The sequence below is a fragment of the Bubalus bubalis genome, chromosome 11 (genome assembly GCF_019923935.1).
Source record: "Bubalus bubalis isolate 160015118507 breed Murrah chromosome 11, NDDB_SH_1, whole genome shotgun sequence".
Taxonomy (NCBI): Eukaryota; Metazoa; Chordata; class Mammalia; order Artiodactyla; family Bovidae; genus Bubalus; species Bubalus bubalis.
The window spans coordinates 24,139,078-24,165,497 of NC_059167.1; the positions used below are offsets into that span (position 1 = coordinate 24,139,078).

General features: G+C 35.2%; 1 protein-coding gene across 7 annotated transcripts in view; it reads right to left on the reverse strand.

Annotated features, from left to right (window-relative positions):
* The window catches only part of PALS1 (protein associated with LIN7 1, MAGUK p55 family member), a 78,982-nt gene that overhangs the window by 11,977 nt on the left and 40,585 nt on the right, over nt 1–26,420 (reverse strand). For all 7 annotated transcript variants that reach the window (XM_006041813.4, XM_006041815.4, XM_025295327.3 and 4 more), the window contains exons 4-11: nt 17,950–18,158; nt 15,479–15,556; nt 14,325–14,471; nt 13,008–13,169; nt 10,597–10,674; nt 4,730–4,913; nt 1,032–1,103; nt 597–668 (exon numbers count right to left, since the gene is read on the reverse strand). In XM_006041813.4, the coding sequence (XP_006041875.1) occupies nt 597–668; nt 1,032–1,103; nt 4,730–4,913; nt 10,597–10,674; nt 13,008–13,169; nt 14,325–14,471; nt 15,479–15,556; nt 17,950–18,158 (1,002 nt within the window). The remainder of the gene's footprint in view (nt 1–596; nt 669–1,031; nt 1,104–4,729; nt 4,914–10,596; nt 10,675–13,007; nt 13,170–14,324; nt 14,472–15,478; nt 15,557–17,949; nt 18,159–26,420) is intronic.

Consider the following 26,420-nt stretch of genomic DNA (forward strand, 5'->3'; position numbering starts at 1 on the left):
GATAGGGGTCCACTAAAAAGGCAACAGCCATCATTCAGGTTCAGCAGGCTGCTGACACACAGGAATATAAGCCCAGTGTTATCAGAACTTTTGATTTTAAAAGAAGCTAAAACTTGAAAAACTTTTAACACTAACAATAAATAAAAACAAAATACTCTCCTGTGTGCCTGACTCAGCCAGCAGACTATGGGATGGGTTGCCTAGGTGAGATGAGTTACGATAGGAAAAATGTTCCTTTTTCACTTAAAATATACCTATATTGTTAGAATTTGTTAGGAACAAGTATTAACTTTGCAAATGAAGAGTTTACATAGGAAAAAATTTTAAGAGAAAACTATCAAAACAACAGTGTACAGCCACATCATACTTTTAATTTTTAAACTACTTTTTCTCATATTTCAAAATTCTGCATTACTCACAGTTTTCTACAAGAAAATAATTTCTGCTAAATGACTTTATTAAATACACACATATGTTACATTAAGAGGCCAGGACCATAAATAAAACTCCCTAAAAATATCATTTAATTTCATTCAAATGTTAGACATGGACCTCTTTTGGATATAAATGTGGCTATATCTGAGAGTGGAACTTACCATCATTTTTATTGGCATTATATAAAACCTTTTTCCTCTTCTTTTTATTCTTCTTTGCACACCATAGTTTTCCTGTTGACAGTTAGAAACATAAGTATAAATGGGGTATTAGTTTCCCTGAATAAAGCTACGTATTTCAAATTGAAGAACTCTAGTTTTAAATTTAAATTTACAGACATGTATTATACTGTTCACAGAATAACTATTTTTCAGGGAAATAAGTTAAAGTTTTCCATTAATCTCACATTATAGACAGATAATCTTTCATACTTAAATCCTGTCCTTTCTTAACAGTCCTAAGATAAGCAGCTTTGCTTCTCACATCCATCTTGCCATGAATACATCTTCCCTGACAGTTCTGAAATACAAATTTAAACCTGACTCCAGATGGAAACCAAAGAAACCTCTCATTAATGTCAAATATAAGGGTCCAACCTGATTTTTCTGGTTCCTTATCTTCTTCTATGGTTTGCTTCATGGCTTCCCTTTGCTGCTGAAAGCTTTTCCCTAAACAAAAGAGAAGAAAAAGAGTGAAATAGTTAGACAAAAGAATAGATCAATCTTTTTTTCTTTAATTAAGGGACGACACCAGAAGTAACTGTTCATTTACAATCCCTTCTGAATCCTCCTGCCACTACATGAGAGAATGTCAACTATGATTATAAACTCCAAAATGTTTAAGGTGTTAAGTTCCAACCTGGCTCTCACTCAATCCTAGGATATGTATTACTAGACTATATATCATGTATTTAAAAAGATAAATAATAAACAAAGGCTAGAAGTTTTAACAGTTATTTACAAAGCTTTCCATTTAGCATCTAAGAAAGCATTCCTCAGAGATCAATGCAAAGAAATAGAGGAGAACAATAGAATGGGAAAGACTAGAGATCTCTTCATGAAAATTAGAGATACCAAGGGAACATTTCATGCAAAGATGGGCTCAATAAAGGACACAAATGGTAGGGACCTAACAGAAGCAGAAGATATTAAGAAGAGGTGGCAAGAATACACAGAAGAACTGTACAAAAAAGATCTTCATGACCCAGATAAGCATGATGGTGTGATCACTCACCTCGAGCCAGACATCCTGGAATGTGAAGTCAAGTGGGCCTTAGAAAGCATCACTACAAACAAAGCTAATGGAAGTGATGGAATCCCAGTTGAGCTATTTCAAATCCTGAAAGATGACACTGTGAAAGTGCTGCACTCAATATGCCAGCAAATTTGGAAAACTCAGCAGTGGCCATAGGACTGGAAAAGGGCAGTTTTCATTCCAATCCCAAAGAAAAGCAATGCCAAAGAATGTTCAAACTACCGCACAATTGCACTCGTCTCACACACTGGTAAAGTAATGCTCAAAATTCTCCAAGCCAGGCTTCAGCAATATGTGAACCGTGAACTTCCAGATGTTCAAGCTGGTTTTAGAAAAGGCAGAGGAACCAGAGATCAAATTGCCAACATCTGCTGGGTCATCAAAAAAGCAAGAGAGTTCCAGAAAAACATCTATTTCTGCTTTCTTGACTATGCCAAAGCCTTTGACTGTGTGGATCTCAAGAAACTGTGTAAAATTCTGAAAGAGATGGGAATACCAGACCACCTAACCTGCCTCTTGAGAAACCTATATGCAGGTCCGGAAGCAACAGTTAGAACTGGACATGGAACAACAGACTGGTTCCAAATAGGAAAAGGAGTACGTCAAGGCTGTATATTGTCACCCGGCTTATTTAACTTCTATGCCGAGTACATCATGAGAAACGCTGGGCTGGAAGAAACACAAGCTGGAATCAAGATTGCTGGGAGAAATATCAATAACCTCAAATATGCAGATGACACCACTCTTATAGCAGAGTGTGAAGAGGAACTAAAAAGCCTCTTGATGAAAGTGAAAGAGGAGAGTGAAAAAGTTGGCTTAAAGCTCAACATTCAGAAAACTAAGATCATGGCATCTGGTCCCATCACTTCATGGGAAATAGATGAGGAAACAGTGTCAGACTTTATTTTTGGGGGCTCCAAAATGACTGCAGATGGTGACTGCAGCCATGAAATTAAAAGACGCTTACTCCTTGGAAGGAAAGTTATGACCAACCTAGATAGCATATTCAAAAGCAGAGACATTACTTTGCCAACAAAGGTCTGTCTAGTCAAGGCTATGGTTTTTCCAGTGGTCATGTCTGGATGTGAGAGTTGGACTGTGAAGAAATCTGAGCGCCGAAGAATTGATGTTTTTGAACTGTGGTGTTGGAGAAGACTCTTGAGAGTCCCTTGGACTGCAAAGAGATCCAATCAGTCCATTCTAAAGGAGATCAGTCCTGGGTGTTCATTGGAAGGACTGATGCTAAAGCTGAAACGCCAAAACTTTGGCCACCTCATGCAAAGAGCTGACTCATTGGAAAAGACCCTGATGCTGGGAGGGATTGGGGGCAGGAGGAGAAGAGGACGACAGAGGATGAGATGGCTGAATGGCATCACGAACTCGATGCACATGAGTTTGAGTAAACTCCAAGAGTTGGTGATGGACAGGGAGGCCTGGCGTGCTGCGATTCATGGGGTCGCGAAGAGTCGGACACGACTGAGCGACTTAACTGAACTGAACTGATGTGGAAAGTACTGTGCTGGATCTTACAATGGTTCTGATGATTTGAATTATTGCAAATCAAACAAATTAAGAGTTATCTTTCCAAAATTACATAAAACTCATCAGTTTTTGATTCAAAGACACCATTCAATATATTCTCTTACATTTACTGTGTTCAATTCCTCTCTTTCTTTGTATGTATGTATATGTTTTAAAGATTTTTCATTTCTACAGTAAGCTACCCATGATAGAAATAAATGAAAAACCTATTATGTTTTTCCTCTTAGGATTATGATTTCACTTTCAAGGTTTCTGATTTTCATCTTATTTTCAGAGATTTACCTTAGAATCAAGTATATTTTTTCTGAAGGATAAAAGTGGTTTTAGTTAGAAAATTCTGAATTAGAGTTCTACTTTTATACTTAATTTTTATATCTAATTCTTTCCAATTCAGGCCAGAGAGTCTTAAAAAAAAAATCAATAAGCAAATTCCATCTATGTTGGAATAATCTGTTGAACTTAGTGCATTTTGTAAGACCACAAGCAAAAAAGGTTAATATTGAGTTTGAGACACATAAAAAGCATTAAGGAAAAATCAGGTTATCTCCAGCAACTGTACAGACTGATTGTGTTTCTAGATAAAACAAGTAACTATGGCTATATGGAAATTTTTAAGAGCATTAAAATTTTTTAAAAGTATGTGACTATAACAGATCTAGAGAAAATAACAAAATAATTTTAATATTTTACATATTAAATATCTTATTATACTTCCCTTGGTTCTATTTCCCTCATTCTGTCATACCCTCCTGAGTACTGTAGAAACAATCTGTAGGAAAAGTTACATCTACATATCTCATTCCATTACGTATCATCTTCACACTTTAGAAGAAATGTGTTTCTATAATAATCTTAATGTCCAATATGAGCTAGTTTTATTTTAGTATAGTCTAAATTAGAGAGTTTTCTTCAATCAAAAGATAGATGCATCTTATTTCTACCCTAAGATATCTTAGAAGAGATAAATTCAGCAGTCTTACTCTTTTGATTCTGAATAAAGTCGCACATCTTTAACAAATTCCTATCTAGATATCAAGTACGATGCCCCAGTTGATGATAATCTCCTGCTACAGTATAAGTTTTGTTGCCTTGATGTTTTTATTGTTCAATACTATTTTTGTTGCCTTGAAAACAGGGTTGATTTCAATGCACCTACAGTGAACAGCAGGTAAATGGGGGTGGTTGATGAGATTATACGATAATCCCATTCTAAAGCCCAACAAACTGGTCAGACTTACACCCAAGATACTTATATTACAGATACAACATAAAAACCCAACAAAATGAAAAAGTAACTACATCTTTTTTTTAAAGGCATAAAAATATCAAAATGAATCCGCCACAGGTATACATGTGTTACAGTTATGTAAAGTTTAAAAATAAAATAAAATTAAAAAAAAAAAAAAAAAAGGGCATAAAAATGTGAGTTTTTCCCTTTGAAGATTTGTATTTTAAATGTGTTTTTAAACTTTGTACTTTCTACCATACTGTCGTTTACCTGGAACGAGACCAGCTAGAGGCTGATTATCTTCATCTCCTTCCCTGTAGGCTTGCCACCAATTTGGATCTTCTTGACTGATTACATGAAGTATATCCCCTTTTTGAAAAGACAGACCTAACTCTCGACATGGAACATAAGGGTCATCTGATGGGTCGTAGTCAAAATGAGCCTTTACGTGGATCTAAACAATAAAAAGGGTAAAAGTAAGGACAATAATGAAATGGCAACACAATGTTTAGCATAAATGTGAGTGTTAAAATTTTTCATCAGCACAAAGATATTACGAGTGGAAAACAGATCAAGGTTAGTTTAGTAATTGTATTTGAGGGCAGAATTTTTTTCAGACTCATCTGTTTTCTTCAATTAAGACAGTCCTGTTGATTGCAAACATGTACAAGAGAAGGCAAAACACTGCCCTGTTACTGCTAACAAGCTGAGATGCCAAGAGGCCTTAAAAGTTTGACAGAAGCAGAAGGAATGTAAGAGAGTCCCTCCCTCTCCATTCCTGACTTGTGAAAACAATGACTGCAGTAAGGTACGTAATTTCTAAACCACGATTACCAGGAAAGGTAAACTGTAAACCTCTCCACGTCTGTCATCTAAGCAGGTGAGTGTCAGCTTCCCTGCTGCCATCATCTCTTCTTGACCACACTGTCAGTGTGACTGTGCCTTGATCGCTCAGTCTATTCTACAGGACGTCTAGGTTCATATATAATCAACCCCAAACTGCTAAAATTATCTAAATCAAGTTTATAACCAATTCCTATCACGTTCTGTATGTAGGCACTGAAATATTGTTAGTGCTACAAACTAAAATTTTTGCTAACTGTGCTTTGCATATCTAAAACCTGCTATGCTCTCAGAACTAAAAATAGGTAAGAATTCACATGAACCTTATTAAAAGCTCAATTATTTCCTACAGTATTTTCTCCAATATACTTCTGTAAGTTATAACAAAGTATTCTTACTTCTTAAAAGGTATAAAGGAATCAATATTCTCCTTAATTCCTCTATCTGTAATTTTTATCCAACCTGGTCAAGTGGCATGTGGCATTTCCAAAATCTGCAGATTATATGAAATCTGATAAAATTGAATTTTAGAGTTATACAGGGTAGAAGTAAGTCAAAATATAGCTGAGAGACTGGGTAAAAAGATTATACATACAATTTTATAATCTTGGCATGAGAAGCATATAATATATAGGATGATAAAATCTCTGCTTGTACTATTCCTATTAATCAATAATGCTTCCACATCTGTTTAAATTGTTGCTTTTTAGCTAAACAATCTTGGAAATCTAAATATGAAACTATAGGCATCATTATTGTGGTGGAGAGTTCATTTTATTATCAAGCTTTTCAGAGATCTATGAAATCAGACTTCTTGTCAGCCTGATGGATGATTTTATCAAATCACTTTCTGAAATCAATACCCAGCATGCTGTTTTCAAAGTGTTTTGCTCAGAACACTTACTAGGATGTTTATTAAAATACTGACTTCTTATACCACATCTTAAGCTTTCAGATTCTGTATTTTAATTAAGTTCCTTGGATAATTGCTACATACATGTCATTTAAGATATACCCTAAAATCTTAGGGAATTACCATCCTGAGGGAAACTAAATAGGCCAGTGAAGATGCTATATCTAAGTCTATGACCTTTGCCAGAGGCAGACAAAATCACCCAGAGATGTTTTTCTCTCTACTCTTGCTTAGGTCTCACCCCTTGACCATTCAGATTTTTTTGGTTTGGAATGAGGCCCCTTGTTGTGTTGACTGGAAGAGGAGAAGAGAGGACATACTTTGTTTATGTGACAAGTTTATTTAGTGCTGTTTAAAATGTACTCTAAAACTGAGAGCAAAGTTTATTTCACATCAGAGAAATTAACCAACTGACTGAGTTAAAGTCTGAGTATTGCCTTAACACATACTATGTGACTTTTTTATGACTTCTATCTATATATAGGCATGTATTTGTTTTACTGTTTCACTTTATTGCATTTTTCATATATATATATATATATACACACACACACACACACATACACATATACATACACACATACCTAAACTGAAGGTCTGTGGCAACCTTGTGTTGCTCAGAGGAAGGTTAGCATTTTTAAGCAATAAAGTATTTTTAAATGAGTGTATATATGTTGTTTGTTTAGACACAATGCAATTGTACTCTTCACAAACTACAGAACAATGTAATTATAACTTTTACATGCAATGGGAAACCAAAAATTTTGTATGACTCATTTTATTTCAGTGATCTGGAACTGAACCTGCACTATCCCTTAAGTATACCTGCAGGCATCACTGCAATTCTTATCAGTTCTACAAGTTATGTCCAGCAATCTTAGGGTAGTGGCTACTTTTTTTCCTTTCCCATACAAAGGAAAACAATGTCCTTTTAAATGAAGGAGAGACTGTGACCCCTACAGGAAAGCTCCAGGGCTTCACCATGCAGTAGCATCAGTAAAGTATATCTGACCAAAACAATGTTTGGTTTCTAATTCAAACAAAATCATTTGTTTAAATTTTAAATTACAGGGTTGTTTAGACACAATTATCTTCCAGCCCAACATTTTTCTCTTTGTCTCACTGGTGGCTCAGCAGTTAAGAATCCACCTGCCAATGTAGGTTTGATCCCTGGTCTGGGAAGACCCCACATACCTTGGAGCAACTAAGCCCAAGCACCACAACTATTGAGCCTGTGCTCTAGAGCCCCAGAGCCCCCAGCTACTGAAGCCTGCTTGTCCTAAAGCCCGTGCTCCACAACAAGAGAAGCCACAATGAGAAGCCTGTACACCGCAACTAGAGAAAAGCCAATGCAGCAACAAAGACCCAACAAAGTCAAAAATAAATACATACTAAGGGCAGCATCAAGAAGAGCCTTTGCAATGTCAAGCAACAGTTTTTAAATTCCTCCTCTTCATTCTAAGATTCTTCCTCTCTGACGCCCATTCAAGAAAGAATAGTTTTTAAAATAATTTATTATTTATGGCTGCACTGGGCCTTTGTCTAGTTGCAGCAAATGGGGGTTACTGCAGCTCGAGGGCATCTCATTGTGGTGGCTTCTCTTATTCTGGAGGACAAGCTCTAGGGCTTGTGGGCTCAGCTGCCTTGCAGCTGTGGGATCTTCCCTGACCAGAGATCAAACCGGTGATCCCTGCATTGCAAGGTGTATTCCCCACCACTGGACAGACCACCAGGGAAGCCCAAGAAGGAATATCTTTACTTGTTCTTTCCCATATTTAACAGGAGAAATTTGGGGTATCTGTGGGTATCCAATTGATGTTTAGTAGTAGGAAGACAAAAATATGAACCTTAGGGCAACAGCAAACTTAATAAAGCAACTGTTTGAACCTGAAAAGAGATGTCCATCTGTTCACTGTCCATACTGTTCACTGAAATTATTAATATTTTTTCATCTTCTGATAAAATATATATATTTATAAACATTTTACTGCATTATAAAACTTAAGATCTTCTTCCAAATGAGAAAAAAATTAAAGTGAAAATTATATAATACATTCTATACTTCTAAGAGAAAAGTATATTGGATGGTAGTGGTTCTCAATCTTTTCTTTCAACCCAATTATCTTCATAGGCTGTGAACAATCCTTAACCTATCATTTTTAAAAATCTTTAGAATTTTTTGCAAATACATGAAGTATATATAAACAGACTGCTCCCTTGACCTGATCTCCCCACAATAAATACAACTACAGCCTAGATCTCTCTGTAGAATAACAGAATGATGGCTCAGTGGTAAACAATCCTTCTGCTAACGCAGCAGATGCCAGTTCAATCCCTGGGTCAGGATGATTCCCTGGAGAAGGAAGTGGCAACCCACTCTAGTATTCTTGCCTGAGAAATCCCATGGACAGAAGAGCCTGGCACACTGCAGTCTATGGGGTCACAAAAGAATCAGACATGACTTAGCAACTCAACAACGTATTTAATTCTATGGATTTGGTATCTACACCTGAATGCCTCTCAGGTATCTCTCGATTTTTCTCCCCAAACCAGTTTTTCCTCCACATTGCCCTTCAGTAAGCAACACCACTATTCATCCAGTTGCTGAAGCATATTTGCTTCTTGCCTATCCATTACTCTTCACATTCATTAAAAGGTCCTGTCATTGCTACTTCCAGAACACAGCCTGCATAATTTTCTCCACTGCCACTGCTATCATAGAAATTTAAGCCATCATCATAGTTTATATTGGCTTCAGCAACACTTTCCTAAATCTCCTTGCTTCCATTATTGGCTCTACTAATCCAATTTCTACCCAGCAGCCAGAGTAGTTTTGTTTCTAAACACAAATCAGATGTTACTGTATTTGAAATCCAAACTCCCTACCATGGCCAAGACTTACTTGACTCTTAGACTCATCTCTTAGAATTCTCTCCCCACCTTTCTACTCCCTCACTTGGCTCCAGTCCCACGGGTTTTCCAAACACAAAGTTCTTTGGAAATTATACCTGAAAGTTCTTCTGGAAGTTAACAGGCTTGGCTTCATCTCATCCTACCAGGTGTCAGCTTCACGTTGCCTTCTCCTGGAGGCCTTTCCTGCCAACCTTATATAATCAATCCCACACCTCTTTTTTTATTCTCAGTGTTTATATTCACTGATTTCCATCTCAACATTTACACCAAACTATATTTACCCCAAACATGTTCATTACTGTAAAACGATCATTTATTTGCACAGTGCCTAGTACACAAATGGGATCAAGTAGATATTCATTGTAAGGAAAAAAACTATTTGGGACCCTTAATATTTCAATTATTAATACTACTGGGCTAGTGGATAATTCTATGCTTTGTATCCCTGAACTATGATTTTAGTATTCTGCTAAGTCTTTAAATCCCCCTAAAACTACATCTCTATCCTCCCAGCCCAGACCCCCAAAATCAAGAGACTTCAGTCATGCTCCCAGTCTTAGAAAGTTATTAAGTCTCCTATAGGGAGAAGAGGGGATTTTCCTGGTGGTCTGGTGGTTAAGACTTTGCCTTCCAATACAGTAGGTGCAGGTTCAATTCCTGGTCAGCGAGCTAAGATCCCACAAAGAAAGGCAATTCCAAAGCATGTTCAAACTACCGCACAATTACACTCATCTCACACACTAGCAAAGTAAGGCTCAAAATTCTCCAAGCTAGGCTTCAACAGTATGTGAACCGTGAACTTTCAGGTGTTCAAGCTGGATTTAGAAAAGGCAGAGGAACCAGAGATCAAATTGCCAACATGTACTGAATCATAGAAAAAGCAAGAGAATTCAAGAAGAACATCTACTTCTGCTTCATTGACTATGAAAAAGCCTTTGATTGTGTGGATCACAACAAACTGGAAAATTCTTAAAGAGATGGGAATACTAGACCACTTTACCTGCCTCCTGAGAAATCATATGCAGGTCAAGAAGCAACAGTTACAACCAGACAGTCAAGACAGTGTGGTTGTCATGGGTCAAGCGGGGAGGAAGTGATGAATAAGCAGAACATAGAGGACTTTTAGGGCAATGAAACTATCTGTAGGTTATGATGGTAGATGTATGTAATTATACATTTGTCAAAACTCATAGAACACCAAAAGTGAATCCTAAAGTAAACTATGAATCTGGGTAACAATGAAACCATAAATTCTCTAATGTAACAGATACACCATTCTGATGTGGGATGTTGACAGCAAGGGAGGCTGTGCGTGTGTGGGGGCAGGAATTATGTGGGAACTCTATATTTTCTGCTCAATTTTGCTGTGAACTTAAAACTACTCTCAAAAAATAAAGTTTATTAATTAAGAAAAATGTAAACAGTAGCCATCATAAAATAAGGAGCATTAAAAAAAAAAATCACTTACCACTGTTTCCTTGGCAGGAGGAGGCTTGATCTGTTGACTGGGAATCAGAACAAATGTCAAAGTACCATGCATATCAGACTGCAACAGAAAAAGCACATTATTTTAAAAAGCTGTATTTATGAAAATCATTTCATGATCTTATGATCAACAGTTCCTAAGCTGGACTATACTGGAACCTCAAGGAAACTTAAAAAAGAAACTGGTAAAGATGAATCCCATTTTATCAGGAAGCACAAATTACCCCTTTTGTGGACTCCATTATATTAGAGCTACCCAGGCATATGGCATGCAACAATTTTGGTCCTCTGGTCCACTGGGGAAGGCCACTTGGCCCTTAAGTCTTGGGTTTCTGTCTTCCATTCAGTTTAAGTTTAGGACGATTCCACAATGAAGGGCTGGAAGATATTACAGCACTTCTGGCTTATCTACTCTGACATACATCGATTTTAGTACAGTAGAATTTGAAATGGTAATCGTCACTAGGATTAGAAAAGTGATGCAAATATACAAATATTCTTACTTCCTAGATGCTTTGTCTCTGTCATTCATTCTATATTTTAACTGTACATAGTCTTACTGCTAGGTTCTTTATTATTTTCCAGTACAGTGGCCCTCCGTATTCATGGGTTCCATATCTGTGAATTCAACCAACTGCAGATGAAAAAAAATCCCAGAAAATTCTAAAAAGCTAAACTTGTTTTTGCCATCTGCAGACAACTATTTATATAGCATTTATATTGTATTAGGTATTATACATAATCCAGAGATTATTTAAAATATACTAGAGGATGTGTGTAGGTTACATTCAAATACTATGCCATTTTATGTAAGAGACGTGAGTGTCCATGGATTTTGGTACCCATGGGGGGCCCTGGAACCAAGCCCCCTTGGATATCAAGGGACAATTGTACACCACTGCCTGCCTTGTTCAGATACCTCCAGCCTAGACAGTAATCACACTTATGGTCCTGACATAGTAGGGAACGGTACTGAAACAGTACTCAATCTAGAGATAGCGGTCAATAAAACAAGATCTAAGAACAATAACCAATGGCACTTTGTGCTACCAAAGCAATAAATGGGACTGGGTAAAAATAAGAATGTGAGGATGTTTTCTAAATCTGACAACAGATGTCTGCAGATAGGAGAAATTCTAATGTAACAACTGATATTAAGTAAATAAGACTATAAATGTGGTTGATGAGTATATATGTGGTGATCATAAACTGTCCTCAAAAGTTGACTCTAAATTGCTTCCTGATTATACTAGCAGTCTAACAGAACTTTCTGAGATGACAGAATTCTGATCAGTGGGCTGAAATTGCAGAATACCATGTTCCTTAATCTACACCGTAATATGATAACCATTAGTAACACACTGCTCTTGGAACATCTGAAATGCAGTTACTGAGGGCTTTGCAGGTGGCATTAGTGTGTTTAAGAACCCACCTGCCAGTGCAGGTAGATGTAAGAGATGTGGGTTAGATCCCTGGAGGAGGGCACAGCAACCCACACCAGTATTTTTGTCTGGAGAATTCCATGGACAGAGGAGCCTGGCAGGCTATGGCCCATAGGGCTGCAAAGAGTTGGACATGACTGAAGCAACTTAGCATGCACACATGAATGAGGAACTAAATTTTAAATTTTACTTAATTTAAATAGAAATAACTAGCACATGTAGCAAATGGCTATTATAGTGAACAGTGTAGAGCTATACCATTGTTATTATCTAATACTGTTAAAAAAAAAACAACAATCAATTGTAGATAATAAAGAAAATGAACAAAAAAGTCATGAGGGTATGAACTTCATTTTGTTACTGTTTCCCTAGCAGCTAGCACATAGGAGGCACTTAATACATATATTTTGAATGATTTAGTGAGTTATTATTAGTGATTTCAGAGGCAAATAAAATGTACCTAACAGTATAAATAAAATTAGTAGTGTCCCCGTAAGAATAAAATGCTACTAGTAAATATTATTGGAGAAGGCAATGGCACCCCACTCCAGTACTCTTGCCTGGAAAATCCCACGGACGGAGGAGCCTGGTAGGCTGCAGTCCATGGGGTTGCTAAGAGTCAGACACGACTGAGCGACTTCACTTTCACTTTTCACTTTCATGCATTGGAGAAGGAAATGGCAACCCACTCCAGTGTTCTTGCCTGGAGAATCCCAGGGACGGGGGAGCCTGGTGGGCTGTCATCTCTGGGGTCGCACAGAGTCGGACATGACTGAAGCGACTTAGCAGCAGTAAATATTATGGAAATAATTATATGTGAAAATTATGCTAGAAATTATATAGATATCTTAAATTATTTTTAAAATGCTTTTAAAATATTTTATTCTGAAGTCTACTGAAGGAAACAATTTTTGAGACTGTATCAATTATTCTTCTACCCGTGTCAACTCACCAACAAGTCAAAAACCTCATTGACATCTTTTCCCCGAATTTCAATGCCATTAATTTCCAAAACTTCATCTCCTTCATGTAACAGACCACTTTTTTCTGCAGCACCCCCTTTAACTATCCGACTAATAATGACAGAATCCATTTCATTACGAACTGTAGCACCCTAAAAAAAAAAATTCAAGTCAAATTTTTTTTTAAATGCATTTTTTATTTCATTTTAAAATTCTTACTTTTCTAGTTAACAATATTAGCCTTCATTTATCTGGAGAAAAAAAATTATTTACATACAGTAACCATGGCAGTAAGTCTGAAAGCTGATCATTTCCTCCACATTTTCTGCTTCGGAAGCATTCTATTTGTTAAAATTCTAAAATCAGACTTTTGAAGCATACAACAGCATAAAAATGCACTTGCTCAAAAATAAAGTGAAAGCCTATAATCAAATTTGTTCTTTATATGGTAGATGCTATTCAAATGGTTATACTATATTTAGGTACAATTAGTGAACATGACTTGTAACTGAAAATCTTTTTAAATTCAAAATATGATGAAGCGATGAATACTAATCTGGCTAATAATCAAAATATTAAATACTATAGCTGTATCCAATCCACATTAAAATGTATTAAATATTTACGATACAAATCAGAAGCACAACTGAAATATATAGTCAAAAAATGGAAATCTGAATAAAGCTTAAAAGTAGACAGTTTGTAATACTTTTCTCCTGAATCTTTATTTTAAAAATTTGTCATAACTTTCCCCATTTTTTTTTTTTTGGTGGGGAATAAAACCTTGTTACGTAAACTGCCTTTTAATAAAATACAGTCCCTATTTCATGTACCATGTTATGCAAGAAAATTTAAGACCTTAGGATTCAAGAATATTTCTCCAAAAATAAAAAGGAACAAAATTAAGGTAATAACAACAGACTAAGAGAAAAAACATTTACATATAAGAACTATAAAATATTAACATTAAACAATGCATACTTCTAAATACATGTCAAGTATGTTAGTAATTACATTGAATGAAATGATCACAATTTCTAACTTGTTTTTTTTTTTTAAAGTTAGAAGAATAATGAAGCAGATTACTTGTCCCTTCTTTGTCCAATTACTTCAAAACCTATTTTTTCATCAAATTATGGGTGAGAAAAGGTGAACAAATTCTTCTCAGCCTAATAAGGAGTATGAGCAAGAACATAAAAGAATTCCAAAAAATCAGCCTCAAAAGAGAGAAACTACCAGAAATGTAAAGGGTCTTCAATTATACAGATCTCAGAAAGGATCTCGTATCAGAGGTGTGGAACACTTACCAATGGAATATCTCGAGCCTTTTCTATACGAACTATTTTTACAGTTTCTCCTCCATATTGGCCAACGCTTTCATAAACTTTCTCATCTGTAATAGGCTCTAGCTGCATTTCCTGCTCAGCGACCTTATCATGGGCCAGTAAAAGTGCCTGTTTCAAAGAAACCCAAAGCATTTAAAGTAACAACATGACTTATTTCTGTAAAGAGATTTTTACCTAATCATGTACAAAGTATCCTGATCATTATACATTTAAAAGTGGTATAATTAATTATATATTCAGATCTGTTTCCAAACTTTCCAACTGAAGTACAGATGCAGCTCTGTATCTTTTTTAGGCAACTAACATGTGTTAGTTACACTAGGGAATACTCTGGAATGACTTATCAAAGTCTAAAATGCTTATTAAACTTCATAAAAACAGAATCACTTTAAGGGTCCAAGATTATAATTAAAATTTACATAAAAACATAACCAAAAAAGAGAAGTTTGCAAGTAAGTTGTTTCAAAAATAATGTAGTTAATTTTAAGTAGAAAAGTATATAATCCAACAATAATTACTTTGTGATGTAAACAATCAAAGCTATGGTTTTTCCGTCAAAGCTACAGTTTTCCGGTAGTCATGTATGGATGCGAGAGCTGGACAGTAAAAAAAAGCTGAGCACCGAAGAAATGATGCCTTCAAACTGTGGTGCTAGAGAAGACTCTTAAGAGTTCCCTGGACAGCAACAAGATGAAACCAGTCAACCCTAAAGGAAATCAGTCCTGAATATTCACTGGAAGGACTGATGCTGAAGCTGAAGCTCCAATATTTGGCCACCTGATGCAAACAGGTGACTCACTGGAAAAGACCCTGTTGCTGGGAAAGACAGAAGGCAGGAGAAGAAGGGGACGACAGAGGCTGAGATGGTTGGATGGCATCACCGACTCAATGGACATGAGTTTGAGAAAACTCTGGGAGATAGTGAAGGACAGGGAAGCCTGGAGTGCTGCAGTCCATGGGGTTGCTAAGAGTTGGACACAATTGAGTGACGAAACAACAACAACAATCAAAATAGGCTACATAATATTTGAGCTCTTTGTTAGTCCAAGAAACTGATTCAAAGTGATACTGAATGCTGGAAAAACCACAAAAATAATGCTCTGTCCATTTTCTACCTGAATATGTGGAGCACTCAGCAGAGCAGTTAATTCTTGTCCTTCCTTCTGGTGAACTGGCTTCAAAACAGTTTGTACCTAAGAAACAAAGATTATTCCTAGGTTACAGATAATATGACATTTGTACAGATTTTTTTAAAGGGTAGGATTTAAAATTGTAAAAACTATTTGTAAGACAGAAAAGCACTGAAGAGAATTATCATTTTTAAAATGTTTTTTCTCAGAATTTTCAATCTTACCATGATTGACGATAGCATTTTTATTTATGACTATGAATGAGGCATTTCTTTCTTGAAAATTTCTGCAAATACATTATAAAATAGACTAATAATGACCATATGAGAGAAAAGCTATTCTAACAGTTATGCTGCTATTTTGTATTTTTAACCATACATTTATGTAACTACATTTTAAATCAGAGAGGACATTTTAGAGTTAGATTAACAAGATAAATGTATATGAGAGTGATAGAATAACCACTATACTATAATGAATTATATTAAAAATTTTCCTCAAGTCAAGAATTCTTCCACTTAGTATAAACTCCACTTGATAATGAATTTTTTTTAGCCTGTTTCCTTACTCATGGTTCTTAAAAGATTGAGATAATTCATATAAACTGCTTAGCTTATTACCTAGCACACAGTAAATTGTTATTTTAATATATTTCTAGATGTGAGTTACTCATATTTTCAGATTTCTATATTAATGTTCATAAAATGAATTGACCTCTACTTGGTGAGTATAGTCACCAAGTACATATATACGTGTATATATATGAAAAGTGAAAGTGAAGTCGCTCAGTCGTGTCCAACTCTTTGTGACCCCGTGGACTGTAGCCCACCAGGCTCCTCTGTCCATGGGATTCTCCCGGCAAGAATACTGGAGTGAGTTGCCGTTTCCTTCTCCTGGGGATCCTCCTGACCCAGGGATCGAACCCAGGTCTCCCACATTACAGGCAGACGCTTTAACCTCTGAGCCACCAGGGAAGTCATATATATATATATATATATATATGTATGTGTGTGTGTGTGTGTGTGTGTGTGTGTGTGTATACACACATAGTCACCAGTATAGTATACTGGTTTACTATTGTTTTTAGTATCTAGATTATATTATCCAAGTACAATGAGATGGGAAATAGTCAATATTTATGTGTGAAAACAGTTTATTTAACATAAGGATTATATGTTCCCTAATGTTTTGAAGGAGTTTGTAAAATTATCTGGGTCTGGCAGTTTTTTGAGGAGTAGATTTCTACCTTTCAATTTTACCTACTGTTACTACTTTTTTCAGGTATCTGTAAGTCACTTTTGGCAATTTTTATTTTCTTACAAAAACAACCCAGGTGATAGCACTTTCATACTTAATAATATAAACTTATAATTTGTTATAATTTATGCTTTTATCTTTGCTAACATTATTAGTGTTTTTTTCTTAATCTAACTTGTCAATGGTTTCTCTATTTTCCTGTTCTCTAAAAAAAGGAAACTTTTAATGTTAAATTTATGTAATTTAATTCCTTTTTGTTTTCATTTACTTCCCTTTCTAATTTCTAATCACATGAGCTGTATGTTCAGTTGAATTATGTTCAATCTTTTCTTCTACCATAAATATTTAAAATTTTCTCTGTGGGCTATTTTTCCTCAAATATTATATGTTCTCATTATCAACATCTCTGATTTTCCTCCTTTTTCTATTTCCTTACTCCAGTACCAAAAAGAGCACTTTGTAACAATGCAGATTAACAAAACCAAAAATATCACCATTGATGAAAACATATAGAAATAAATTAATATATAAATTTTTAATAAAAGTTAGCTCATGATTAAAATAGGAATCCAGTAAATCTCTAACAATTCTTATGGTTATTTTAAATAATTTTTAAAGTAATTCCTCTATCAAAACTAAGAGATAATAATTTTGAGATTAATCAATTTGACCACAAGTAGATCACAGCAATGATAGCATCAGAACTAGCCTGTTCTCTAGTTTTGGCACCTAGAAAAGGATGTTTCTAAATATATATTGAGTTCCATATGTATTCAATACAAGTAACAAATCTTAGAAGTTATATATTTATAATACCTGATTATCTAACATAATTTAATCTCATCAGTACTGATTTATCTCAGTTTACAATGTATATTGCTTAAAATAAAACCATACTAAAAGTATTAAAATAAATTTCCCCTTTAGCAATTTAGACAAATACTCCTCTTACTATACAAATATAAGAACCAATGCTCTTCTTTTCATGGAACAGAGTCTTATTTTTGAACTAAGTATACTTTTTTTCCAGGATAAAATACACATAAGTGAATTTTTCCTAACACATAAATTATCAACATGTGATCAGTAGTAATTAATTCTAATGAACCTTAGAGTCACAGCAGTATTTTCCAAGAATACTGCCTCACTACCACTAACTATTACCTTGCATATGTCAATGAGATGTTCAGAATACGTACCTCCTGCGCAAGATCTTGTGCATTGGAGATAAGAGGAAATGGAGGACTGGCCTTGTTCATGTGTACTGTGACAGCATTGTGTATCTTAAACGCATTCTGGAAATCTTTATTTTGTACAAGTTGTAAAAGCAGTGAAATATCCTCCTGGCTCTGAGAATCTACCAAGGTATGTTGGATATGTTTAAGTGAAGAAAACAAGTCTTCCACTTCTAGTAGGAGAAGGAAAAGGTATCCAAAAATTAATTTTGTCTTAATTCCACAAGTGTCTTAAGATAAAATTTCTTGAACAAATAACAATAAGTTTTGGGAAAAAAAAAAAAACTTACCTATTTTTTGAGTGTCAAATCACTGTCATTTTACTGATTTTTAAGTAAAACTCTTTAAAAATTATACAACAGAATCAAGTACATTTTTTCAAGTGTTTTAATTATGTAAAATATATATCACTATAAAAATAAATAAGGGGGTAGAATACATAAATGAATAAAAAATTTAAAACCACCAATAGTCCCATCACTTACAAATAACTTTAAAAAAATCTCATGGCATTTCCTTTTTTCATTTAACAGGACATTTAGTTTTCCCACATCATCAAAGTCTTTACAAAAACATATACAACGGCTCCTTGATGTTCCATTACATGTCTAAAACTGTAACTTATAATAACCATTACATTAAATCGAGCATTCAGGGTGCTTCCAATTTTTTTTTGCAGTGTAAGTAATAAGCATTTCTGTACATAATGATCATTGTTGTGTAAAAATATGTCTGAGATTCTGATGTTCCTTAAAATAATTTCAAGAAATGGCATTTTAAAATACCATTCTGACATTTTAAAAGCCAAAGAGTTTTCTAGGGAGGTTTTACTAATTCACATCCCATTACCAATATTCAAATATTATCATTTTTAAAACCCTTCCATTTCTTTAACAGGGATGTTGAAGCTTACTCATATTTACCAAGCATTTCTTCTGCGGTCCACAGAACTCTTATGAACATATGAGTCTCCTAAGATGATACTGAAAAATTGGGGCATGTGTATGTCTTCATGTTCCTATTGGTGTCCATATGTAGCACATACATTTTTCTTGAAGGAGGTTATTCCAAAATGGATAAGAACCACATGTTGCCTCTTCTCTGATCCTCAACAGGTAGATATGTGCTCATGTATATACTCTGTCACACTTGTGGGAAATAGTTTTCTAATTTTTATGTCTGTTAATTTTATTTGTGGTAACTTTACTGTAGATATTTTTGGCTATTATGTGTTAAGAATAATCCACCTATTCCTGTGTGATTTCTCTCACTGTCTCTATGCTTATAAACTTCTTCCCCTAGGTCATTAAGTTTATAAGCACAGAAACAGTGAGAGAAATCACACAGGAATAGGTGGATCCCCTGGAGAAGGGAAAGGCTACTCACGCCAGTATTCTGGCCTGGAGAATTCCACAGACTATATATATAGTCCATGGGGTCACAAGAGCTGAACACAACTTTCACTTTCACTTTCCTAGATCATTAAATGTTTACCCACATTTAAAACTTATTATGGTTTCTATTCCATAGGTAACTTCAATCCATCTAGAATTAATTTGGTATAGATTTGAGGGGAAATTTGAACTTCATTTCTTCCAAATGGTTAACCAATTATTCTAATATCATTTATTGAATAATCTCTTCTTTTGCACTGATTTATGATATAACCACATTCTTATATCAGGGTCTGTTTCTAGTCCATTGGTTTATCAGAACTGAAATCTTCAAGTAACATTATAGTCTACACTCATATTGACATGACAAAAACTTGCTCATTACTTTTTCAAAAATGTTTTGACTTCAAGAGAGCTACAAAACCATTTTTAAGATGCCTCCTCACTATCTCCTATGTATCCAAAAAGAAAAAACCTATTAAGATGCTGTCTAAAATTAAAACTGTAAATGATTCTGGAAAAAACATTAATAGTAGGTACTGTCTGTGTATATCTGTGTCTTATATAGTCCCATGAAAAAATAATAATTAAAAAAAAAACCTCTTGGTTTAAGTCTTTGTTAGTTTTCCTCATACAGGGCTTGCAGAAAGGTTATTAATTCTTATATCCTACTACTAAATAGTTTAATATTTTACAGATTAGAATAGCTCTTCTAATCAGCTCTTCTGAAGTTCCCCATCTTCCACCCCACACCCCAAATCAAAACTGCTTTAGTTCTTAAAAAAAAAAAAAAAAAGTTCTCTAGTAACTTAAAATGTAGCCCTCTTCAAAAAAAGACAGGAAAAAAATCAGAAAGTCAAAACAGTCATCTGAACAACCTAAGAAGTTGCGATCCGGAACTAAATAATTAACTGTTAGTTAACTTGATTTATCAAGTTAATGATTTATCTACAAGAGTAGACAAAATATAGATAGGGGAAACTGAAAGATGTTGATCAAAGAGTACAAACTGTCAGTTTTAAGGTGGATAAGTTCTGAGGATCTAACGGGTAGCACGGTGATTACAGTCAATAATACTGTATTGTATACTTGAAATGTACTGAGAGTAGATCTTAGGCATTCTCACCACACACACAAAAGGTAAATATGTGAGGTGATGGATATGTTAATCAACTTAATTGTGGTATATTTTACATCAGATTGTACACTTTAGATACGTAAAACTTTTTTGCCAACTGTACATCAATAAAGCAGTGCTGGGAAGAATATGGAACATCAGATTTCATCAAATTCAAGAAGTTACCACAGAAATTACCTAAGTATATAAAGAATTCTCAGAGTAGGAAGAATTCAATAGCCTTAAAGTATCTTTAGAGTAAAACAGGAAGACATTTTAAATATCTTAAAAGGAAAAAGAATTATAAAATCAACAAAGTAGCTGACTATACTCTCCTGAAGACTATAATCTTTCTGAGTAGATTATGGGATTTCGGTTTAAAATTTTACTGTTTAAAGGGGCTTAGCCTGGTTGTCAGGGCAATGAGAAAATCAGAAGCTTCAGATCTCACTGCTGACAAATCAATAAGCAAATTTAGTCAGCCCAGAAGGTAACAATCTCCCTACTGTGTCTCTTCAAGCCCAGGGAGAGTTAAATTTTTAGAGGCAAAGGTATTTCTGCATAACCTCTATGTACCAAAGCCACCAACAAAGACATTAAAATATGGACATTAAAAAATTTTTTTAATCTGTAGTCATACCTTTCAGCTATAACTACTGGTGCTATTTTGTTATACTATATAGCCTTTCAGACCTTTAAAAAATGCTGGTCTTAACCACAGAGACCACATTATAAATGCGGTTTTGCAATCTGATATTTTCCAATGTCTACAGAATAAATTCTTAGCATAAAATTACTTATTAGGGCTTCCCTTGTGGCTCAGCTGGTAAAGAATCCACCTGCAACGTGGGAGACCAGGGTTTGATTCCTGGGTTGGGAAGATTCCCTGGAGAAGGGAAAGGCTGCCCACTCCAGTATTCTGGCCTGGAGAATTCCATGGACTGTATAGTCCACAGGGTTGCAAGGAGTTGGATACGACTGAGTAACTTTCACTTATCAGATAATAAAAATATTTAAAACTTTTATACATGTTGCCAAACTGCCCCCATAGTTTTGTACTAACTCATACTCTTACCATCAAAAAACCTGAGTGCATGTTTCTACAAACAGACCAAATTTTTCATTTTTGGTGATCTGGTTAGGAAAGCATGTATTTCTTTATCCAGTAGTGAGTTTCAATATATTTCACAAGGTGAACAGTCATTTATGTTTCTTTTTTCCTCAATTTTCTGCTTATCTTTTGACCACTTTTCTGCTAGATCTTTTTTTCCTTAATGACCAGAATTACACAGATTTTATAAATATCCCTGCAGGCTTAAGTAGAACATACTGAATATAGTTTTCTTGCTATATCAGAACAATGGATTTTTAATCAAAGATATTTATGAGAATCAGCAAGGAAATTTACAAAGATACTTATGTCCTGAATTCTACCTTAAACACAATCAGAATCCCCTGTCATCCTTAATTATATATCTATGCCTATATATTTAAATTGATTATGTATTCTCAAGAACCAATGATTTACACACTTTATTAACAGCAGTTGTGCAGTTGTAGCTGTAGTATTTTAAGACATGATATACTTGGGAATAACTAAGGTACCCAAACCCATTTTCTTCTATATTAAATAACCTTGATTGCTGTACTGAATTTTTGTGTCTGCATTACAGTTATTCTACTTACTCCTTTGTGACAAATTCTTTTATTGTTTTTGACTTCTGTGGTAAACACAGCATATAATTTTCATTTTTAGAATATTTTAAATATAAGTAAATATCCCAAGGAAATAGGAACAGTAAGGTAGGATAATCTGAACTGCTGCTGCTGCTGCTGCTGCTGCTGCTGCTGCTAAGTCGCTTCAGTCGTGTCCGACTGTGTGCGACCCCATAGACGGCAGCCCACCAGGCTCCCCTGTCCCTGGGATTCTCCAGGCAAGAACACTGGAGTGGGTTGCCATTTCCTTCTCCAATGCATGAAAGTGGAAAGCGAAAGTGAAGTTGCTCAGTTGTGTCCGACTCTTCATGACCCCATGGACTGCAGCCTACCAGGCTCCTCCGTCCACGGGAATTTCCAGGCAAGAGTACTGGAGTGGGGTGCCATCGCCTTCTCTGAATCTAAACTAGGAATGGCTTAATGAGAGATAAAACTAGAGATCACTGACCTTATTTCAGGAGATCAGATAATAGTTGAGATGCTGAGATTTTGCACAGACAGGAAATAGGCAATTTTTGTGGTTAGTCCAAAAGGGATGATTGCTTTCAAGTTCTAAGAAATGAGTAGCCTTCTCATGTTGATAGGACCTCAGGTAAGGAATACGGTTCCAGAGAAAGATAAAATCTGGTTAATCTGTCCAAATTGTGCTCATACTGAGGAATTCAAAGACATAAAGACCATCCACGACAGTTTAAAATCCAGGGAAAAAAATTTTAGGATCAAACTGGAAATGTCTTTCTCTCAGGAAATCAGGGATCAACGTAAGATCTATAGGGATAGGACAGATCTTACTTTACTTAAGTAAAGACTTTTGGGAGAACTTAAGGACTATGCCATGAGCCAGAAATTACAAATTTCACTGGATTTCGGGTTCAAATTTTGAAGGTCATCAAGACCAATTTAATTTTGTTAATTATTATCCTTTACAATTCCATTAACCTTTACGAAGTCCTACTCACATTTTTTGTTGTTTAATTAGTAAAAACTGTTTTCACTGAAATTATCCCTTTTTAGAAGCTATCTTCAGACTTAGTACATTAGTTAATGTTGCCAGACTACATTGAGATCACCTGCACTTAAGCTCAGCTTTTACAATAAAATATCACCAACCATTATTGAAAACCTACAAATATGTGTTGTTGTTGTTGTTCAGTTACTAAGTCATGTCTGACTCTTTACAACCTCATGGACTGCAGCACACCAGGCTCTTCTGTCCCCCACTGTCTCCTGGAATTTGCTCAAATTCACGTCCATTAAGTTGGTGATGCTATCTAACCATCTGATCCTCTGCCACCCCTTTCTCTTCCTGCCTTTAATCTTCTCCAGCATCAGGGTCTTTTCCAATGAGCTGGCTCTTTACATCAGGTGGCCTGATACAAATTTGGCCTGAATTTCACATTGGTCACTGCCAATATTGAATAGAAGGATATAGAACAATAACTATATTATAGGCATAAATACATATATTTTAATCCTCCTAAAATCTGACAAATTTTTCCCAATTTAGAAAAACCACCAAAACCTGAGACATACATAGTTCAGACCAAATCTCTTCAGATGGAGAAAATGAAGTCACCCACAAAAATGGCACCTGGGTGAAGAAATCTTTTTCTCTGACTTCCAAGGAAATGTTTTTCCTGCCACACCAAGGGATTTTAAAAAGATAAACATCACTATTATTATTATTGTTTAGATTTTAGGGCTTAATTGTGATATGTCATTCATCTGCTTCAGAAAAGCTGACCTGAGATGTCTTCTCACCTAACACAGAATCACGTAATGTACACTTACTAGCATTTAGAGGTGCTTAGACATGCTACTTTACCATGTATCTGTAGACAGAATTTCTTCTAGGTAACTGTGTTTGTTTATGTTCGCACATATAATGCACCCTCCAAATGCTACTTTTACAGTACTTTTGCATTTATTTCTGCTATTTTAACCAAATGTCTTGTGCTTTAAGTATTTTCTCAGAATATTTTATTTCAATTCTAACATAATCACAATAATATGCTAGATAGTACACTGTGAAGGTTCAGCAAAAGAAACCAAAACTGCAATCTGTGAATGTAGAGGCCATGTAGCTTTTTGAGAAATACTGTAAAAACATCTTTGTGTAGCACCAGCCTGGGTAACTAAGTTAGACAGCAAATTTGATAAGTGTGATTTATGTGGACAGTTTTCAGATAAATTCCATATCTGCTTTCATGGCCAATTTAGCTGGAAAAGTTTCCAGATCGTATTTTTAGGCAAGAAAGCTTCCTCACGTACACTCATGCTTTGGGTTCAAATAAATTTCCATTAAAAATGTTTAATGAATAAACAGAACAGATTAAGTTACCAAACACTCAGAAGTTCTTAAAACTTCATTATAAGTAGCTTGACAGAAGATATGAACTAAACCATATGTAGTTAAAGAAATATCTAAGAGAAAATATGAAACAGTAAATGATAAAAACTTATTTATAAAGAAACATTCATTTCATCAGTTTATAAATTTAACAGACATTAAAAATTATGCTGCTTCTGTCCAATAAAGTTTTAAAGTCACATAGCAAGCAACAAATATCTATCTATACCATTAGTCTTAAAATATTGATTATAATGAATTTTATTAGACAATTCTGAACGGACTTCTGATAAAAGGTCTTTTCTTTGATATTAAGTATGATGTCATAATGAAAAATAATTGTTAGCATTATCTACTCAGGGATTCTCATTTTTGACACATTCATTCTAGTTTCATAAAAAAATTATTAATTTCGAAAGGTATTTTGTTGTAGGTTTAAAAATCTTTGTTTTTATACTGTATATCTTTAGAAGCACTTCATGTTACTCAAGAACAGCACATTTTCTACACACTTTAAGAAATGTTCCACTGTCTGACACAGTAATTAGATTATATGATACTTAAACAAAAACCACTTAAGTTATTTGAAATTCTGCGCAATTCCAGAGGAAATATGAAAAATCTAATCAGATGCAGCTAAATCCATCCTGTCAAATACGTACCTACTTCTACAATAATGGTGAAGATAAACAACAGAGTACAGACTATAGACAGAAGGGAGATCTCCCCATACACAGATCAGAGGCTCCCTTCCTCACTCCCACACACAATAAGCACAAAGAAAAAGAACCACATGGTTCTTTACGCAGAGAAGTAGAGACATAAATGGAGAATTACAGGGCTACTAAAAAAAAAACGGCACAACTGTAGAGTAGGGAGTGAGCAAAGAAGGAAGCACTGAGGCAGAGCAGTACTCACAAAAAGGCAGGAGAGAGGTCAGACAGAAACAGGGACACTGCACAGAGGGGCAGACAAACGCGCACATAACAAATCTGGCTTTGCTGATAAATTCTAGTTTGCAACAACTTCCCTACAAGCAAGAGCTTTATATCTAGTTCAAATTCCTTGTCCTGCAGTCTGATCCATTCCTCTTATTTGATGTTCCATAAACATTAAGTTTGCATCATCTGCTCTAACATTTCATACAATAGCTAAATCTTGATCATTTATGTTGAAAGAAAAGGTATATTATCTAAAACTAAGAAAAACCACTGACATTTGGTTTGGGGATAATTAATCAGCTAAATATACACACAGAAGTCCACAAATCCATCCCCTGAATGCTCCCTTTCCTCTTGGCCCTCTCCTGCCACCTAAAATGAAACAGAATGAAGACTCTAAAATAGGTAACAGAAAGCAATCACTAAGAGTTGCTCTATCTGAAAATTCTACCCTCAGATTCCCAAGACTCTGGAGAATTATGCAGATGACACCACCCTTATGGAAGAAAGTGAAGAGGAACTAAAAAGCCTCTGGATGAAAGTTAAAGCGGAGACTGAAAAAGCTGGCTTAAAGCTCAACATTCAGAAAACGAAGATCATGGCATCTGGTCCCATCACTTCGTGGGAAATAGATGGGGAAACAGTGGAAACAATGTCAGACTTTATTTTTTGGGGGCTCCAAAATCACTGCGGATGGTGACTGCAGCCATGAAATTACAAGACGCTTACTCCTTGGAAGGAAAATTATGACCAACCTAGACAGCATATTTAAAAGCAGAGACATTACTTTGCCAACAAAGGTCCATCTAGTCAACGCTATGGTTTTTCCAGTGGTCATGTATGGATGTGAAAGTTGGACTGTGAAGCAAGCTGAGAGCCGAAGAGTTGATGCTTTTGAACTGTGGTGTTGGAGAAGA